General features: G+C 31.3%; 1 protein-coding gene across 1 annotated transcript in view; it reads left to right on the top strand.

Annotated features, from left to right (window-relative positions):
- LOC132924072 (ETS-like protein pointed) overlaps window positions 1–13,530 on the top strand; it is a 54,429-nt gene extending 40,899 nt beyond the window's left edge. The window contains exons 7-10 of the mRNA XM_060988154.1: window positions 4,628–4,954; window positions 8,544–9,128; window positions 10,271–10,568; window positions 12,345–13,530. Of these exons, the coding sequence (XP_060844137.1) occupies window positions 4,628–4,954; window positions 8,544–9,128; window positions 10,271–10,568; window positions 12,345–12,420 (1,286 nt within the window). The 3' untranslated portion in view covers window positions 12,421–13,530. The remainder of the gene's footprint in view (window positions 1–4,627; window positions 4,955–8,543; window positions 9,129–10,270; window positions 10,569–12,344) is intronic.
- Window positions 13,531–16,141: the final 2,611 nt, after the last annotated feature.

Here is a 16,141-nt window from a genome sequence, read left to right on the forward strand (position 1 = left end):
CGGAATGGGCTTTATTTTATTATTGTTTGACACTACATTGTATACCCGTGTTAACTGTGTGGTATATAATATATACCTACCCTAATGTTGTTATAAGCGCGTCATCGTTTACATACCTATACATAGAAATGTCTATATAGATACAACATACACGTGCTTAATCGCCGGAGACTTGTAGGTTCCTTAACGTACTTCTACTGCTGTGTATATAATATAGGTAGTGTATTATATATATAAACACCTGCTGTTCCAGGCTTCTGTTATTGCTTTTGGATAACGTCGACGGCCACGACGGCTGGTCGTCGGTCTCCCCTGCAGCCTGCAGCACGTGTTTAATATGATTAATAAACGGCTAATATTCGTAACGTCTTTTTCTTCTTTCTTTCCGTTTTTTTTTTGTCTTAGGTGTTATTAATAATAATATATCTATATATTATTAAACCGCGTAACGGTTAGTTTGAAATTAAAAAAAAAAAATTAAAAAAAAATGTTTAATCCGTCCGATCGCCCGCCCGTTCATAATAAATTGTATTATATTGTGCACGCGCGTCACTGTCGTTTTTTCTCGATTAATGTTTTAAAAACTGCTCGACCGATATTGATATTCAATAAACGCTGTACGGTGTGAGACACGTGTGCGCCCGTAGAGCACCTAGAATATTATACGACAGCGACGTTGCCCCCCGACAGTGTGACGCGTGGTACGTACGTGCTCAGATTTTATTTCAAAGGGCGGACGCCCGCCTAGACGTTTGGCAATAATAATAACTATAAAATTCTTAGCTGTGCAACATACTTGGGAACAAACCAAGAGCATATTATTTTTGGGGAGCAAAATCGCTTTAAGGTCCGTGAAAATTAGATACAATACCGATAAAATATAATATTGAAGAATAGAATATGTTGTAGCAGTTATTCTTTGTAGTTTGTTTATCAGACGATGGACGATTTTTTGCCTTTTATAACGGTGAAAAGAATACTCCTACGTGAAACCCTCATAATCCGGGTCAAGAAGTATCGATACAAAAATAGTAGCGGATGAGTATAACAATTTATTATAATGCAAATTCCCTGCAGTGTATTGTACGATCGGACCTCATCCCAGCAGGGTTTATGTATAATATTATCGTTTCCTGCCTGTCACCACGCGTGATATGTTTTATTATATTATATGTACATATTCTACTCCTTTGTATCTATATTAAATCGTATAGAAAATAATATATATGAAAATAGTGTTAAATGATATTTCGGCAATTTTTCTCCACCACGTTATATCTGCATAATTATCGGCACGGCAATCGTTACATAATACCTATACATATAACGTCACCGTCCCGCAGATATTATATACAGTCGCGTACATTTACATATCGTAACAATATATTGCTTGCGGGTTTTCCAATATACGATATATTATTATGTGTGTGTTTTCGTATAATATTTGTATATAGTTAATGTATCGCTCCTGCGTTGCGTATAATATATAATATTTTATATACATCAGCGCGCGTGTTTAGTCGGGCGGCGAGTAGGCGTCGCACAACGACCAACCAATCACTGCACAGCGCCCACCCCACTCGGCAGCAGTATATTACATTATAGTAGTCGTCGTCGTCGTCATCGTCGTCGAACAACTCACTTCCGGGCCTATCTGCTTTAACTTTACACACCGATGATTTTTTTACACCGATTTTTCACCGCCGCACCCAACCCATCACATACACAATGACTAAATGATAAATTTCGACACGGTGGAGAAAAAAAATCAACGATTCGGTCCAACGAATCGCGTATACTGCTGCTACTACGCCATAGAAAACAACAATAACCGTGAATTAAAATAAAGTATATAGGTACCTATGAAAAAAGAATCGAGACGACATTATAATATATTTTTTACGTAGCCATTTTGGAATCGATTCCGACCTATGCAAAACGACGCGCAAGCGATGCGTATTTATTTTCATAGGATATATACCTACATCATCATGCTGCAGCACGATGATGCCTATATTTTGTGCGCATGAACAAGTACCAATGCAAAATGCAAATGGTTTTCTAATCATCTGTTACCGTTTTACCCTGCTGGGTATAGATAGGTATATATTTAGTAGCCCGATAAATAATTAAAATCGTTTTTATATTCTAATCAGAGCGAAATGATTAAAAGAATGATAAATGTCTCGCGATATTAATCATTCGTTGTATCTCATTTTTTTTATTTGTAAGCAAATCCGTTTTCCTCGGCGTTTTCGTATTCCACGAAATAACTTATGATCATCGAAATCATTTAATGTAGCTATAGGTGTACACGGTTTTAACCTTGTATATACTCCGCAGAAATTGATTTTACGGTATTTAGCTTTTGTTCAAGGTACCCGTTTAATTTTGAGTTACGATTTGAAATCTAAACTGAAGGTTCGCTATCAATAATACACGTTTAATCCTAATACCCGCCATCAGAAATCCGGAATATATTTTACAAGTTCAGCTTAATTATAAAAAAAATAACTGAAAATACATTCATAGACTGTATTTAGTTAACAACCTTATATTTAGTTTTGTGATTTGTCGATACGCATATTATATCGTAAAATAATATTTTTGTTTTGTGTAATACCGCGCGATATTACCCATTATTATACAATAATAATATGTCATACATACTATGACTACTGATTTTGACATTTTATCAAAACTGAATATTTTTTAATAATTTTCTTTTAAAGTTCTTTTATACTTGAAAAGTTAGAATAGAACACAGTATAGGTACACGTACTACTGACAGCTACTAGTATATATATATACCTGTTCATAATTCTATAATATATTTTAAAATGATAATTAATACATTTATATTGAGGAAGTATATGTCCCGTGTTTATAAATATACATGCATAGATAACTGTGTGAGAGTTAGATGTACAAATATTAAAGATTGTATATTATATACGTATATAATATTGCCATATCGGTAACAAGCGTCTTCGTGATTATATTATATACGTATTTGTTTTCGTTAATTTAAAATTCGAATAACGCCGCGACCACCATGCCTGCACACCTATTTATTGTCACCAAATAATATATAAACACACCCAATCGCCTGCAGCAGGCAATCAACAATAACATTGATGTCGAAATATCAGTAATAGGTATATATATATATATATATATAACAGAAAAATTGAACCGTATTACACATGTATATTTATTATATTACACAACGCATATTTAATATATAAAAAAATTATATATACTCTGAAATATTATAATAGGACACTAATATATATATATATATTTATGTGGCGTTTGTATACAGTTTAATGCATTATGACATATACCTATATATACCTACATAGTATTGTATTATAGGTACCATTGTTTTGTGGACTTGTTATCGCGCACATATTATGATATATATATATGTGTATGTATAAAGTATTTAATAGATACGTATATATATATTTACTGCACTTTATGTGTACATATACATTTAGGCTCAGACTTATTGATATTCTGCAGCATGTAGTCAAGTAGATATACAATAATTAAATATACGTGACGGTTTGTACGCCTATACGCGTATACCTTAGATTATAATATGTATAGGTACGCTGCACATAGGATAATATGCAGTCGGACACATATATATTATTTTTTTATTTCCACGTCGCCATCGCTATATTACATAATAATAATAATAATAATAATAATAAAAAAATATATTATATCCGAGGACGACGCGGATGGGCCTGCTGCAGCAGGATATCGCGCGCGGTGTGTGAGATGTGCGTATATATATATATATGTATATATTATAATAATGTACCGTGAGTACTTGCCGTGCCCGCCGCGGTGGCAACGATTTTAAAATAATATAATGGCTCGGCGGCGGCGATGACCGTGACTTTCCGCAGCTCCCCCTTTATTGTGTATTTATATTATTATATTTAGGCACATCGTGTGTATGTATGTGTGCGTATATCTATATATCGTAATATTATATACGTCCCTCTACATAATATAATGTAGCCTATCAACCATTACCATCGGGTATATTATATTATTATGTTGTACATACACATATAATATGATAATATTATATTATGACTGTGTGTGTAGTGGTCATAATTATCCCCTCCCTCCTTGTAAAAGTGTCCATAGCATTGTTTCACATCGTTATTACGATTATATATATTATATATTTCTACATGGCCCAGTACGTTTGTGTGCGTATATATAAATATATACACACACACACACACACATTATATTATGCAGTATATACTATATATATATGTACACCTCTTCCATATATATTTGTGATTTTTCTACGCGGCACAATGGCCGTTAAAAAAAAAAACAACTGTTCGATGGTCAATGTAATAATAATAATAATAATAATAATAATTTTAATGGTAATAATATAATATCGTAAAATCATCATTGTGTATACGTTTCGTGGTTGTTCAACGCTCACGTAAGCGATACGTGTGCGGACGAACGGAAGAGGTGACGAGTTGTAATCAACCGGAATCGTCGTCGTCATCGTCGTCGGCGAACACTGTCGTCACGAGTAATATGAAAACGTATTAAAACGTCGTTCGTTTGTTTTTCGCAGGGATCACCTACTCGACGAGCTTAGGAACCACCACGCCGCCCAGCCAGACCGGCGGCAGTGGTTCCACAACGCCCGACAACAACATCGCCGGTGCCGGTTTGATGGTGTCGGGCGGCGGCGACAACGCCATGGAGTCGACGGTATCGTCGCCCCCGGATCTCTATCCGCAGCAACCCTCGGCACCTCAGCCGACCGCCATACCTCTGATCCAGCAGCAGCAGCAGCAGCAGCAGCAACAGCAACAACAACAGCAGCTGATGCAGCAACAGCAGCAAAACAGATACCAACAGCAGAGAGACTATCACCACCAGCAACAGCATCGAGCCAGTGAGTGTATTATATATATTTTATACATTACATGTGTTACATTTTTTTTAGGTAGTCGTTCGTGTGCATTTAAAAATGTATATTTAAAATATGAGATTTTGGAATATTGTACCATATCGATGTGCGATGTTTTCTTTATTTTAAACGAAATTATTTTACCCCTTTGGTTAGAAAACGTTTAGATCCTGCAATATAATGCTTATGCTTATATTTTTTAAGATTAAAACTTTATGGAAAACGTCGTGCCTAATATATTACTCCATTAAGTCCGATTACGCGCACTGTTGTATTTATCAAGTTCTATAATGTCGAATTTAACTATGTATGGTTAAATCGGTATTGTCTAATTAAAGTCAATTATGTCTTGATTGTTGTGAACATACATAATTCAACGTAATTTTAAATTTTAAATTCGTTCGCGCTGTACAAAACATGTTTTATTTTTTATGTGTGAGGTGGTTTTAAAAACTATTATGGACTATTAAAATGGTTTAACATCATACTATGGATATACATTATACACTTGGTTATTATTTATTTTATATATTACTTAGCCCTTTTACCTATTTATATAACTTAAATGTATGAATGCTATTAAAAATTAAATATAATTTGGAAATAGAAAAATTGTACCTATTCATTGCAAAAAAATAATTTTGCGACTCATAGTATTATATTGCAGGTTGATATTTTTTGTCTTGGTGACCTTTTTTATATTTGACCATAATTAATGTGTTTTCTTCTGAACATTTCGATACATATATGCACATTTTTTTCACGCGGACAGTAATACCTAAGCTCATTTTACGTGTACAATAATATATATTATTATACAGTGATATTAAATTTTGATTATATATACATTATATCCGGCATTATTAACCATTGTAAGTCACACATCACGGGATACGGTATATATATTTCTAAAAAAACCACGTCATGTGGATCTTGTGGGAGGAGGGCTAAAACGGTTTATATTATAATATATTCTATAATATGATAACTATAATCGTATAATTTGTTTACATAATGTAATAATAATATCATGGAAATTGAATGCGCCTTTGAAATTTTTGTGGCATAATCTTATTCGCACTAATTCTTCCGATTCTAATCATTATTTATGCGTTTATTATGACTAACGATTTAGTCCCTCATCATATCAGATCTCTATAATAGGTTGATTAGATTCTTTCAAGACTTAAGTGATAAAAAGATCCTAAAGAATATACTTAGTAAAAGATAAATGAATCATAGAAATATCTACCGCAGATGGGTAATAATAAATAAAATAAATTCAAAAATTTTGATTTAAAGAAATTCATTGTTAAAGGTAAACATGGAAATGAGCATATTATGTGCTTGATGAATCATCTTGTATAATTTATGTTCGTTTTATCATGGTTTACACGTACGAATGTTTCCGATAACCGATAAGATACCGCGATAGAAGTCAAAACAAGATAGTCATCCCAAATCACTGTAGTTTATTGAAGAACAAGACATTTTATTGACTTGCTATTTTTTTTAACAAAAATATCCATATTCCACTAGTATTCTCTAAGTTATTTTATGACAGTATATATTTTTTTATACCGCGTTTATATATGCAATAGTTAATACGCATTATAGATTAAGTCGTCAATTCGATAATTACGAGCATTAAGCTGATGCGCATTAATTATAATTTAACACGATTGATGAAATCGAAATAACACTAATGTGCGCTATAACAATTGCTTATAAAGTTATAAACGTATAGGTTATGATAATAATAATTCTTATTATAACGCGTGCAATACATATATCCCACGACGAGTGGAGTAGGACCACCGGTCCCTGCCTCAAGTAAATACGCCCCCGTGACACAAGAACCGCCCTCTAACATATCAGATCTAAATGTATAATCATCTATATAACTCAACTTTAGACGGGTAGGTATATCTTATCGACGCGCCCTACAGACCGTTGCGTAGTATATTATATTTAAAATATATTTTGTTACCGTTTTTTTTTTTTATTATTATTATTTGATCGACCTCGATGGATTTTATACTTAAGATCATCACTACGTGGAAAACATTTGAATCGATTTTTTTACGATTGTTATATACGATTGACGTTCCTATAATATAATTTGAATCAGTGTAAACGCGCATACATATAACGCATGTATGCGTTTTATACGAGGGGTCACGCGAGCTACTCATAATTGGACGTAGTCGAACACGGCCAACTATATATATAGGTATATTGTATTGTATCGTAGAACAATACAATAACGAGCTAGTGCGCGTAATACAACGTAAATAAAGTTTTTTAATCGTCATCGCTAAAATAGCAGGAGAGTACCTATACACATTTATATATATATTTATACATCGCGGTCTATTGTCTAGTCGCGCGCGTCACGGTTTGCTTAAGCGTTCTTTCTTCCCTCCCCCTCCGACGCCTCTACGTATGATGTATATATACTACTCGCGTGTATGTGTGTGAGCGTAAACTTATTATTTATACACTGCCCTGCCCAAAAATCATCATAAAATACGTTTAAATATACACATGTATATAATTCGCTTCTTCATCAGCAGCAGTTACATTAAACCACGCCCTCGTCCTGTGTCCAGAATATAAACGTTATTTCGTGTTCAACCGTGTTCGCGGTTACAACCTCTTATAATATACCTGCTACAGCACCACGCATATAATGTACTATAAAACAATATGATAGAGTACTTACTTCTAGTACTATATACGATGTATAGTAATAACTCATTATACGACAGCGTGATAAAATCGTCCTGTAACACGCGTGCGTATGTTATGAACAATGGCAGGTTACGCTATCGGTATTATATTATGTGCACATTCATGGGCGATGGATGATCGAATAAAAACAAATTACTGAATTTGTGCGTGAGTATAGAGCCAGGGAATTTGTAAATTTCCAGAGCGCAAGTGCATAATAATATATTATGACAAAGTGAATGTAATACGCGATTTGAACTGTTTATGATGAATTCTGCAGAAAACGCTTTACAAATATAATAATCCGTTCACACACATTACTTTAGTGTAATACCGGAATAGTAAACCTATAGGTTTATATATATATATATATATGTATATATATATGAAATCAATAATTCACCTAGGTAATATTATTAAATGTCTTGGAAAATTACATCCGCGCACCATTAGGCCGTGAAATATTGTCCTTTTAAAAATTATCCAGTAGCTACTATAGGTATTTGCAGGTATATCGAATGATTTATGGACCGTATATTCAATCTGGGTTTATATAGCTAATTCTTTTGTGTGCCCTTTATCTTATTCGGATTGGTCATCGTGTCGATCATCGACTCGCCGTATCATTATATTATTCATCAAACACGACGATATTATGCCCTCTATACTGTACATGACGTCGCGAACTCGACTTTATACAATGTGTAAATAAATCCATCACCGACTCGTATTGTCACTATAGCCCCGCGCAGTGGCAGTACCTATAAATACATATACATTATAATAATATTATCTGATTAAAATACGCGGTGCCTAATCAAAAACGGAAATGGCGTTACAGATCACCGGTACATACAACAGCAGCAACAGGACAACTACTCTGGCGAACAGCAACCGTATCCGACGACCAGTGGCAGCCCGTACTTGGACGCCGGCGGCGGTACTACGTCGCCTTATCTGGCCGCCGGTTCTTCGGTGCCGCCGTCCCAGTCTGCCGCACAAACCGTGCCCAACGGCGCCACCACCACGACAGGGCCGGCTCATCAGACCTCCGCTGCCACAGCAGCCGCCGCACTGGCCGCGGTCGATCACTGGGCAGCCGCCGCCGCTGCAGCCGGTGCCGATTCGGCGCTGCAACTGCAGTTTATGCACCAGCAACAACAGCAATACCAACAGCAGCAGCAACAGCAACAGCATCATCACGGCCATCAACAGCAGCAACAACACCATCACCAACAACAACAGCAGCAGCAGCAACAACACCTCCACCATCACCATTACAACAATAACAATCCGCACGTCCAACAACAACACCAGCAGCAGCACCATTTGATGGTGCCCGGCGGTGGCAACAACAACATGTCGGTCGATATAAAACCGTGTTTGCAGTTACAAGCTCCTCCGCTCATCACCGGTTATACGCCAAGTAAGTAATTTCTGCAGTAGTTGGTATGCTTAAACTATACGCTATATTGTTATAGGAAAAGCATGTGATAACGATATTTTACAAACTAATATTATAGTATTCTTTACTTTTATTAATAAAAAATATCGTTTTACCGTCTAAGGTATATCCCGAGTGGTTTTTTGGACGGTTTTTAACAGATCTTTTATAGGCGTACTATATTATTATAACGTTAAAATATCATTAGTATAATGAGCACTATTTATACAATCTTAAGTATTTTTATGTAGCAGTAGGAAATTTTTTTGAGGTAACTACAGGATTTGGAAAAATATTTCGTCTGTAGTCCGTCTTGAATTCAACACAATTTTTTTTAAACTTAACGTGGTGGGTCTAATTTTATTATTTTTAAATATATTTCAAAAACGGACCAGTAATTTTGAGGGATTTGACACAGCAGCATGATTATAGCTAACAAACATTACGACTGCAGTTTGCCGCGGTCCAGTGCCCCGTCTTTTTTCGCGTGCTTCTATTATAACATCGTGTTATACAACGACGGCTGTGTCTACGTAATGATATTATATAGTTTAATAATATACTATAATAATTCATGTTCATGCTCATAGTTCCAAGACATTTCTTCGACGTTTGTTCTTAGAAAAACATATACGTGCATTAAAAACGTTATTGTGTAGTAAACATATTAATTATTGCGTGTTTGTATATATATTCATTTGGCGTATAATTCAGACTCGAAAATTTAGGGTAGAGAAACGTCGTTCCCCTCGAGTAATATAGAACTCCACGAGTTCTTTGCGGCCGAATGTATATATATTTTATTCAAAACACTTTTTAAGCATAGCGCATACATAGGTTAATTCGCAAAAATACTATTTTTTTCCCGGTTATTCTGGTAGTAAAATCAACTATTCAAATGCTAAAACAAATTATTATTTGTTATATATACCATACAACATGAATGAAATCAAATATTTTTTAAAGGGTTGAACTAATTTCAAACTGTTATCTGAAACTACTATTTATTTTTCTTTAAATATAAATAAAACATATTATTTACTTAAGTTCTTGAAAATTCATATCGAGAAACTTCACTTGACATTCACTGCAGTATAATATAATATAAACCTTTTTCGTTACAGATGGCGGTCCTTGTTTCACCGGCAGCGGACCCATACAATTGTGGCAGTTCTTGTTGGAGCTGTTAACAGATCGCGCCTGTAAGGCGTTCATTTCATGGACGGGCGATGACTGGGAATTTAAACTTACGGATCCGGACGAGGTGGCCCGCAGGTGGGGCGTGCGAAAGAACAAACCAAAAATGAACTACGAAAAACTGAGCCGTGGTCTTAGGTATTATTATGACAAAAACATCATACATAAGACGGCCGGTAAACGATACGTGTACAAATTCGTTTGCGATCTCGAAAGCCTTCTTGGGTAAGTAAATATATTATGATACTTAGCTATATAAGAGCCGCGCACATTGAATTTATTGTATAGATCTGTTAAAATCGCAGTAGAAACTCTTAAAAACAAAATCACAATTACAAATAGATTGGCGACCCTGCTGCAATAGCATAATGGCTATTAACAATTTTTTTCGTATACAACTTTGGAATTGAGCGTAGTTTTTAATGGGAATATGCGAGAATTATATGTTTAAGGGGTTGGCGCTTGCTGTTAAATAAAAATAAATTAAAGTGAAGACTAAATCATCACTTTTATTACGTTTTCGACCTTGACAGGTGGCTATTTTAATTAACTATACATATTAAGTATACAGTCCAACTGGCAATCATATTATTTGCTCGTGAAAAAAAATCCTAATAACTTTAAAGTAAAAATAGATTGTTTGTGGAAATAAATTTATCATTTTTAATATTCTTACAAATATAAATAAACTATCGTCTATTTCTAATTTTTAAGTTACACAATATTTGTGATTAAGATTTTTTAGATAGCTGTTTTAGTTAATTTTTTATTTGAAATAGACAAATTTTTTTTGTAATTTTATTTATATATAGACGACAGAGGCAGATCTAGTCCAAAAAACGTGTAATATAAACTATAGAGAGACACTATTTTATTATTATACTGTATAGTTATATTTTATAGACCGAAAATTCTAAAATTATTGAACTTATGAGTTATGGGTATTTAAAAGACGTTCTACATTAATTATTAATTTTATATTAGCATTAAAAACATTTTATTACTACAACATAAAATGTCAAATATACTATAATATATTTGTAATTTAGATAGACCCTATGTATTCGCCAGTGCATTTTCATATATATGCTTTATGCGTACATACTATTAATAATATTCAATAGTCAATAAATATATTACTTAATGTACTTTTTATAGATTTGTACTTTTCAATATCACGAAATTTTCGTTATCGATACTTATTATAATGCTTATAATATCATCGAGTTTTGTAAATCGTTCTATATAACTTTCGATCTGACTATCTTAATCTTTATAATTATTAATTAATGTCTTTCTACTTTTCAAGTAAAATTGTATTTATTTATTATATTCTCATTCACTGAGTACCCTTGCTTGATTTTCGATTTACATCAAATTACCTTACATCAATATAATTTCTAAACATTTATATTTAAAATAAATTTATAATTTATTTAACCATACGATTTTGTACGGAAAGGTTGGTGGCAAAAAAGTCGTTTGTTGTTTTTTTTTTCACATACACGAAAATAATAAACATGTATAATATATGTGTATAGGTATAAAAAAAATGAAATGTAAACTATTATTATATCGATAGAGATCTACTTATAGCCTATAGGTATATACGAACGATATTCTTTGATATACCTTTTGACATTACACAAACGCGTGTACGGGAGAAGACATCTGCCACCCTATCGAGATCATTATTTTTTATTTGTTCATCCCAATTTACTAAATTTAAATTGATAAGACCCTAGCCCCAATTAAGACTCAAACTAACCTTAAGGTATAAAGTATGTATACATAAAACAACTACAGGTTATTTTTATAATATTCTGCGGTTACTGTAAGACAGTTCCTATGTATGGGTAATCAGTAGCATCCCTAGAGCTTTTTACCAACCTTTAATATTCGCCAACGAGTTAACTTACAATATTATTCTTTTCGTCTCGTCGCATTAATTCAATAACGCCGATTGAAAATAAAAGTATTTATACGTGTTTTTTTTTTTAGCTATAGTGCCCAACAATTGCACGCCTTAGTTGATTTCAAACCCGAGTGCGGAAACAACAACAAAGACGATGAGTAGATGATGGTGTTCACAGCCGTCGTTTTTACTACTGTATACGATCGCAAAGACTGAGCTGCCGAACGACAATTTATTTTTTTTTAATTTTTTTTTTTAACTAAAACAAATTAACGATAATAACTATATTAAAGATTAAATTTGTGTACACTTGAATGTGTATCATTGTATATATTATTTTGAAAATAATCGAAATGATCGCGGGGATTGCGAGCTACTTGATAAAAAAAAATAAAACAACATCATTATTGTTACATGTAATTTTTTATCATTTCCTTTTTTTGTGTAGTCAACACATGTTGTTTTATATATTATTTATACGTATATAATATTATTTACCTAGTTTTATCATTATTTTAATTTTATTTTTACACAAATTTTGAACGCGTTCTAGCCGAATTAGTAATCGAGCTTTTCTTACCATGTATAATGTATAATTATAATTATTATTATTATTATGAAGTATGTATTATGAAATTCTATCGAGCTTAAAATAAAACTATGTCAATTGCTTTGATTGATACGGTGAAATAATTTGCATGTTATGATAAACAAAAACCAACACCGTATTGTTAAACTTATTATTATTATGAAGAATTTTATTATTATTTATTACATTTTCGTACGCGTATATTTAAATATATTATAAACTATTCCTGTAAGGTTGTTGTGTACATTTTTTTCTTTTTTATTTTACTAATAATAACATCTTTATTAAATAATATAATAAGTCTATGATAAGAATAGATATCATAAATGATGTAGTATATTATGTTTATGATATAAGTTAATATACATTTTAAGAAAAATCATTATTTTTTACGTAAATTATTATTTTATTATCGACACCGCCAAGGAACAATATAACATTTTTTTTTAACTCTATAAATATATATTTGAACAAGTATAATACCTAGATGCGATGTCAAAAAATCGCACAAATCAATACATTGTACGTATGTTTTTCAATTATCGAGTTATTGTTATTTTTCTATACTATTATAATTTATATGTATAATGTATATATATAAATATACATGAAATAATAGCTATGCGTGTATATTTTCAAATATAATATATATATAAATATTATATAAAATTTACCTAAAACGATTTTCTGGTTTTTTCATTATATTTTTATTAATATCATATACATTATTCAAATATCCTTTCTTGCTATTGTCGTTCTATATTATTCCAATACAATTACCAATACGGTAACTGTTGACTACGCCGTCCACCTAATAATAATAATAATATTTTAGACGAAAGTTCGCCTCTTGAAGAACGAATAATATAATAAAGGACATTACACCTTACGCTATCGCCATGGACTTATTCATATTTTTCCCATATTTCCAAATGTTAATATCTACTACACTTTAACTTAAAAGTATATGGTCCGCTTTATTGACAAGATATGATTTTCAAGATAAACTGCAAGTACCTACTTATTTATGAATTGTTATACCTATAAAACAAAATTATATCAGCGCTTATACTAATAGCTATTATATTTTAACAGTAAACACTGTATCTCAAAAAGTATAATAACATTGTTGAAAAAAAATTATAAGTTTTCCACTATTTTTAATATTCATCATTTATAATTTTTAATTGTTTTACTTTACTGAATAACCACATACTTTTAATTGTATGTCCCTAAGCAGAATACTTTTCTAATAATTATTAAATATACAAAAAACAAATTTTGACCAAATAATTAATTATTTACCCGAAAAAAAAACGCGGATCAAAAAAGTATAACAATATCTTTGAATCTCAATAAAGTTGTAATGCCTTTAAAAATAAACCAGCATTTTATTTCATTAAAAAAAATTTATATTAAAGTATTTTAATATTTACGATTGACAATAGATACGAATAAAAACTGCTTAGAACCTATTAATAGAAATATTATAAAAACAAAATTGTTTAAGATGATATTTTAAATTAACTAAAAATGCTCAAAAAAGGGAAAAACATCAAAAATTAAAAAAAGCTTAATTTTTGTAGTATTTTATACTTGCAGTAAAATAGTTCAATCATATTATATACTTTGAACGTTCTGTAATAATAACTCAAAAAAAACTTGTACAGTTGTACATTGAAATTTGGAATCCTAATTATAACTTATAAGTATTTAAGGTTTTAATAAGCAATGTACCTACCTACAACATTATAAGGTGATGAACTGATGAGGTATAAATAAAATAATTTATAATATTCTTATAATATTTTATAAGCTGTACATACTAATATCGAACAAATGAATTACTCATTCGAAATTCAATTTGTAATTTGTGTGTGTATAAAAGTTTTAAAAAATTATTCTACTTTGGAATATTTTATTAAAATTTAAAATTATGCAGTCTTCCAAAAAACAAGTGATGTATGAAAAACAATAACGATACAAAATAATAATAGATATAATTTTTTTAAAATATTCAACGAATTCAAACTATGCTAAAAGTTATTTGAATAAACGTTAATATACTTTCGCTAGATGTATATTTGAGAATATGAGATTATTTATAATTATGCTATTGTCAACTATAAAGGTCATTAGCTGAAATAGGAGAGCGGGTACATAATAACTTGTGGATATAGATGTAATATATCACTAATAATTATAAAGTAATGTACAATAATTTGTTTTCAAATAATTGTATTGAAGTTGGATAATAGTGCCATTGATACATTTTAGTGTGTTGTACATTTTTTGGTATGTTGGAATAGGTACATTCAAACTTCGTTCTCCGGTTCCGCATACTATGCAAAGCTCAGTTTTGTTCATTAAATAATTATGGATGAGCCAGGTGAGACTTATTATTAAATGTGTTATAATTAAACCTTATTGTTTTGTTAAATAGTTAAGTTTTCCACTTTTCTATGGACTGTTTTATTTCTTTTATCTATGTCTGTCTAAATGAAAACTATTCTGTATACCATATTGGTTTGAAATTAATTTGATTGTCACTTTTTTTAGATAATTTTTAGAAAGAGTATTTTTGTTTTCAACATTAATGTCACTGACTACGTATTTTATTGCTAAGTTAATTCTTTCATTCTCGTCTATATTTCTACATAGTTATTATTGGTATCCATGTTAAAGTTATTTGTTTACTTGAAAAGTAAGAAGATTGACGTTATTATTATGATTTATCGTTTCTGTTATTTAAGTTCTGAATACTCTTTAGTCTTTAGTGAGCTAAGTGAGTCAGTAAGTTTCCGTGAATATATTAAAAATTTAAATATATTTCAAATATTTTGGTGATAATTTGATTAAATATTTGATAGGTAAGGCATCAACACTAATGATGTTATTTATTGTTGATATTTTGTATGTGTGTATTATATTGTCAATAATCAGTGCAAATCCAATACTTGTATTGGTTTTTGAAACACCATTAAACACCAATGGTTCCTTCATTTTTTGAATTTTCTCTTTATGTATACATTTTTAAAGACTTAAAAGCTGTGTTCGCTTCCATTACATCAAAATCGTCTAAGGTGTAAATGTTGGTTTTCCGTGAAGGTTTTTTGGAAGATAATTTAATGAGTATATATATATAGTTTTATATTTTAAGTTTTAAGAAGGTTTCTTTTATTAATTGATCTGCTTTTATTATTTTGTGAACTAAAAATTTAGATCTTTATTTTGTCAAATATATTTGTGTAGATTATAATATTCGATTTGAAGTTATTCGTTTAATGAAATTTG

Source organism: Rhopalosiphum padi, chromosome 3 (genome assembly GCF_020882245.1).
Source record: "Rhopalosiphum padi isolate XX-2018 chromosome 3, ASM2088224v1, whole genome shotgun sequence".
Taxonomy (NCBI): Eukaryota; Metazoa; Arthropoda; class Insecta; order Hemiptera; family Aphididae; genus Rhopalosiphum; species Rhopalosiphum padi.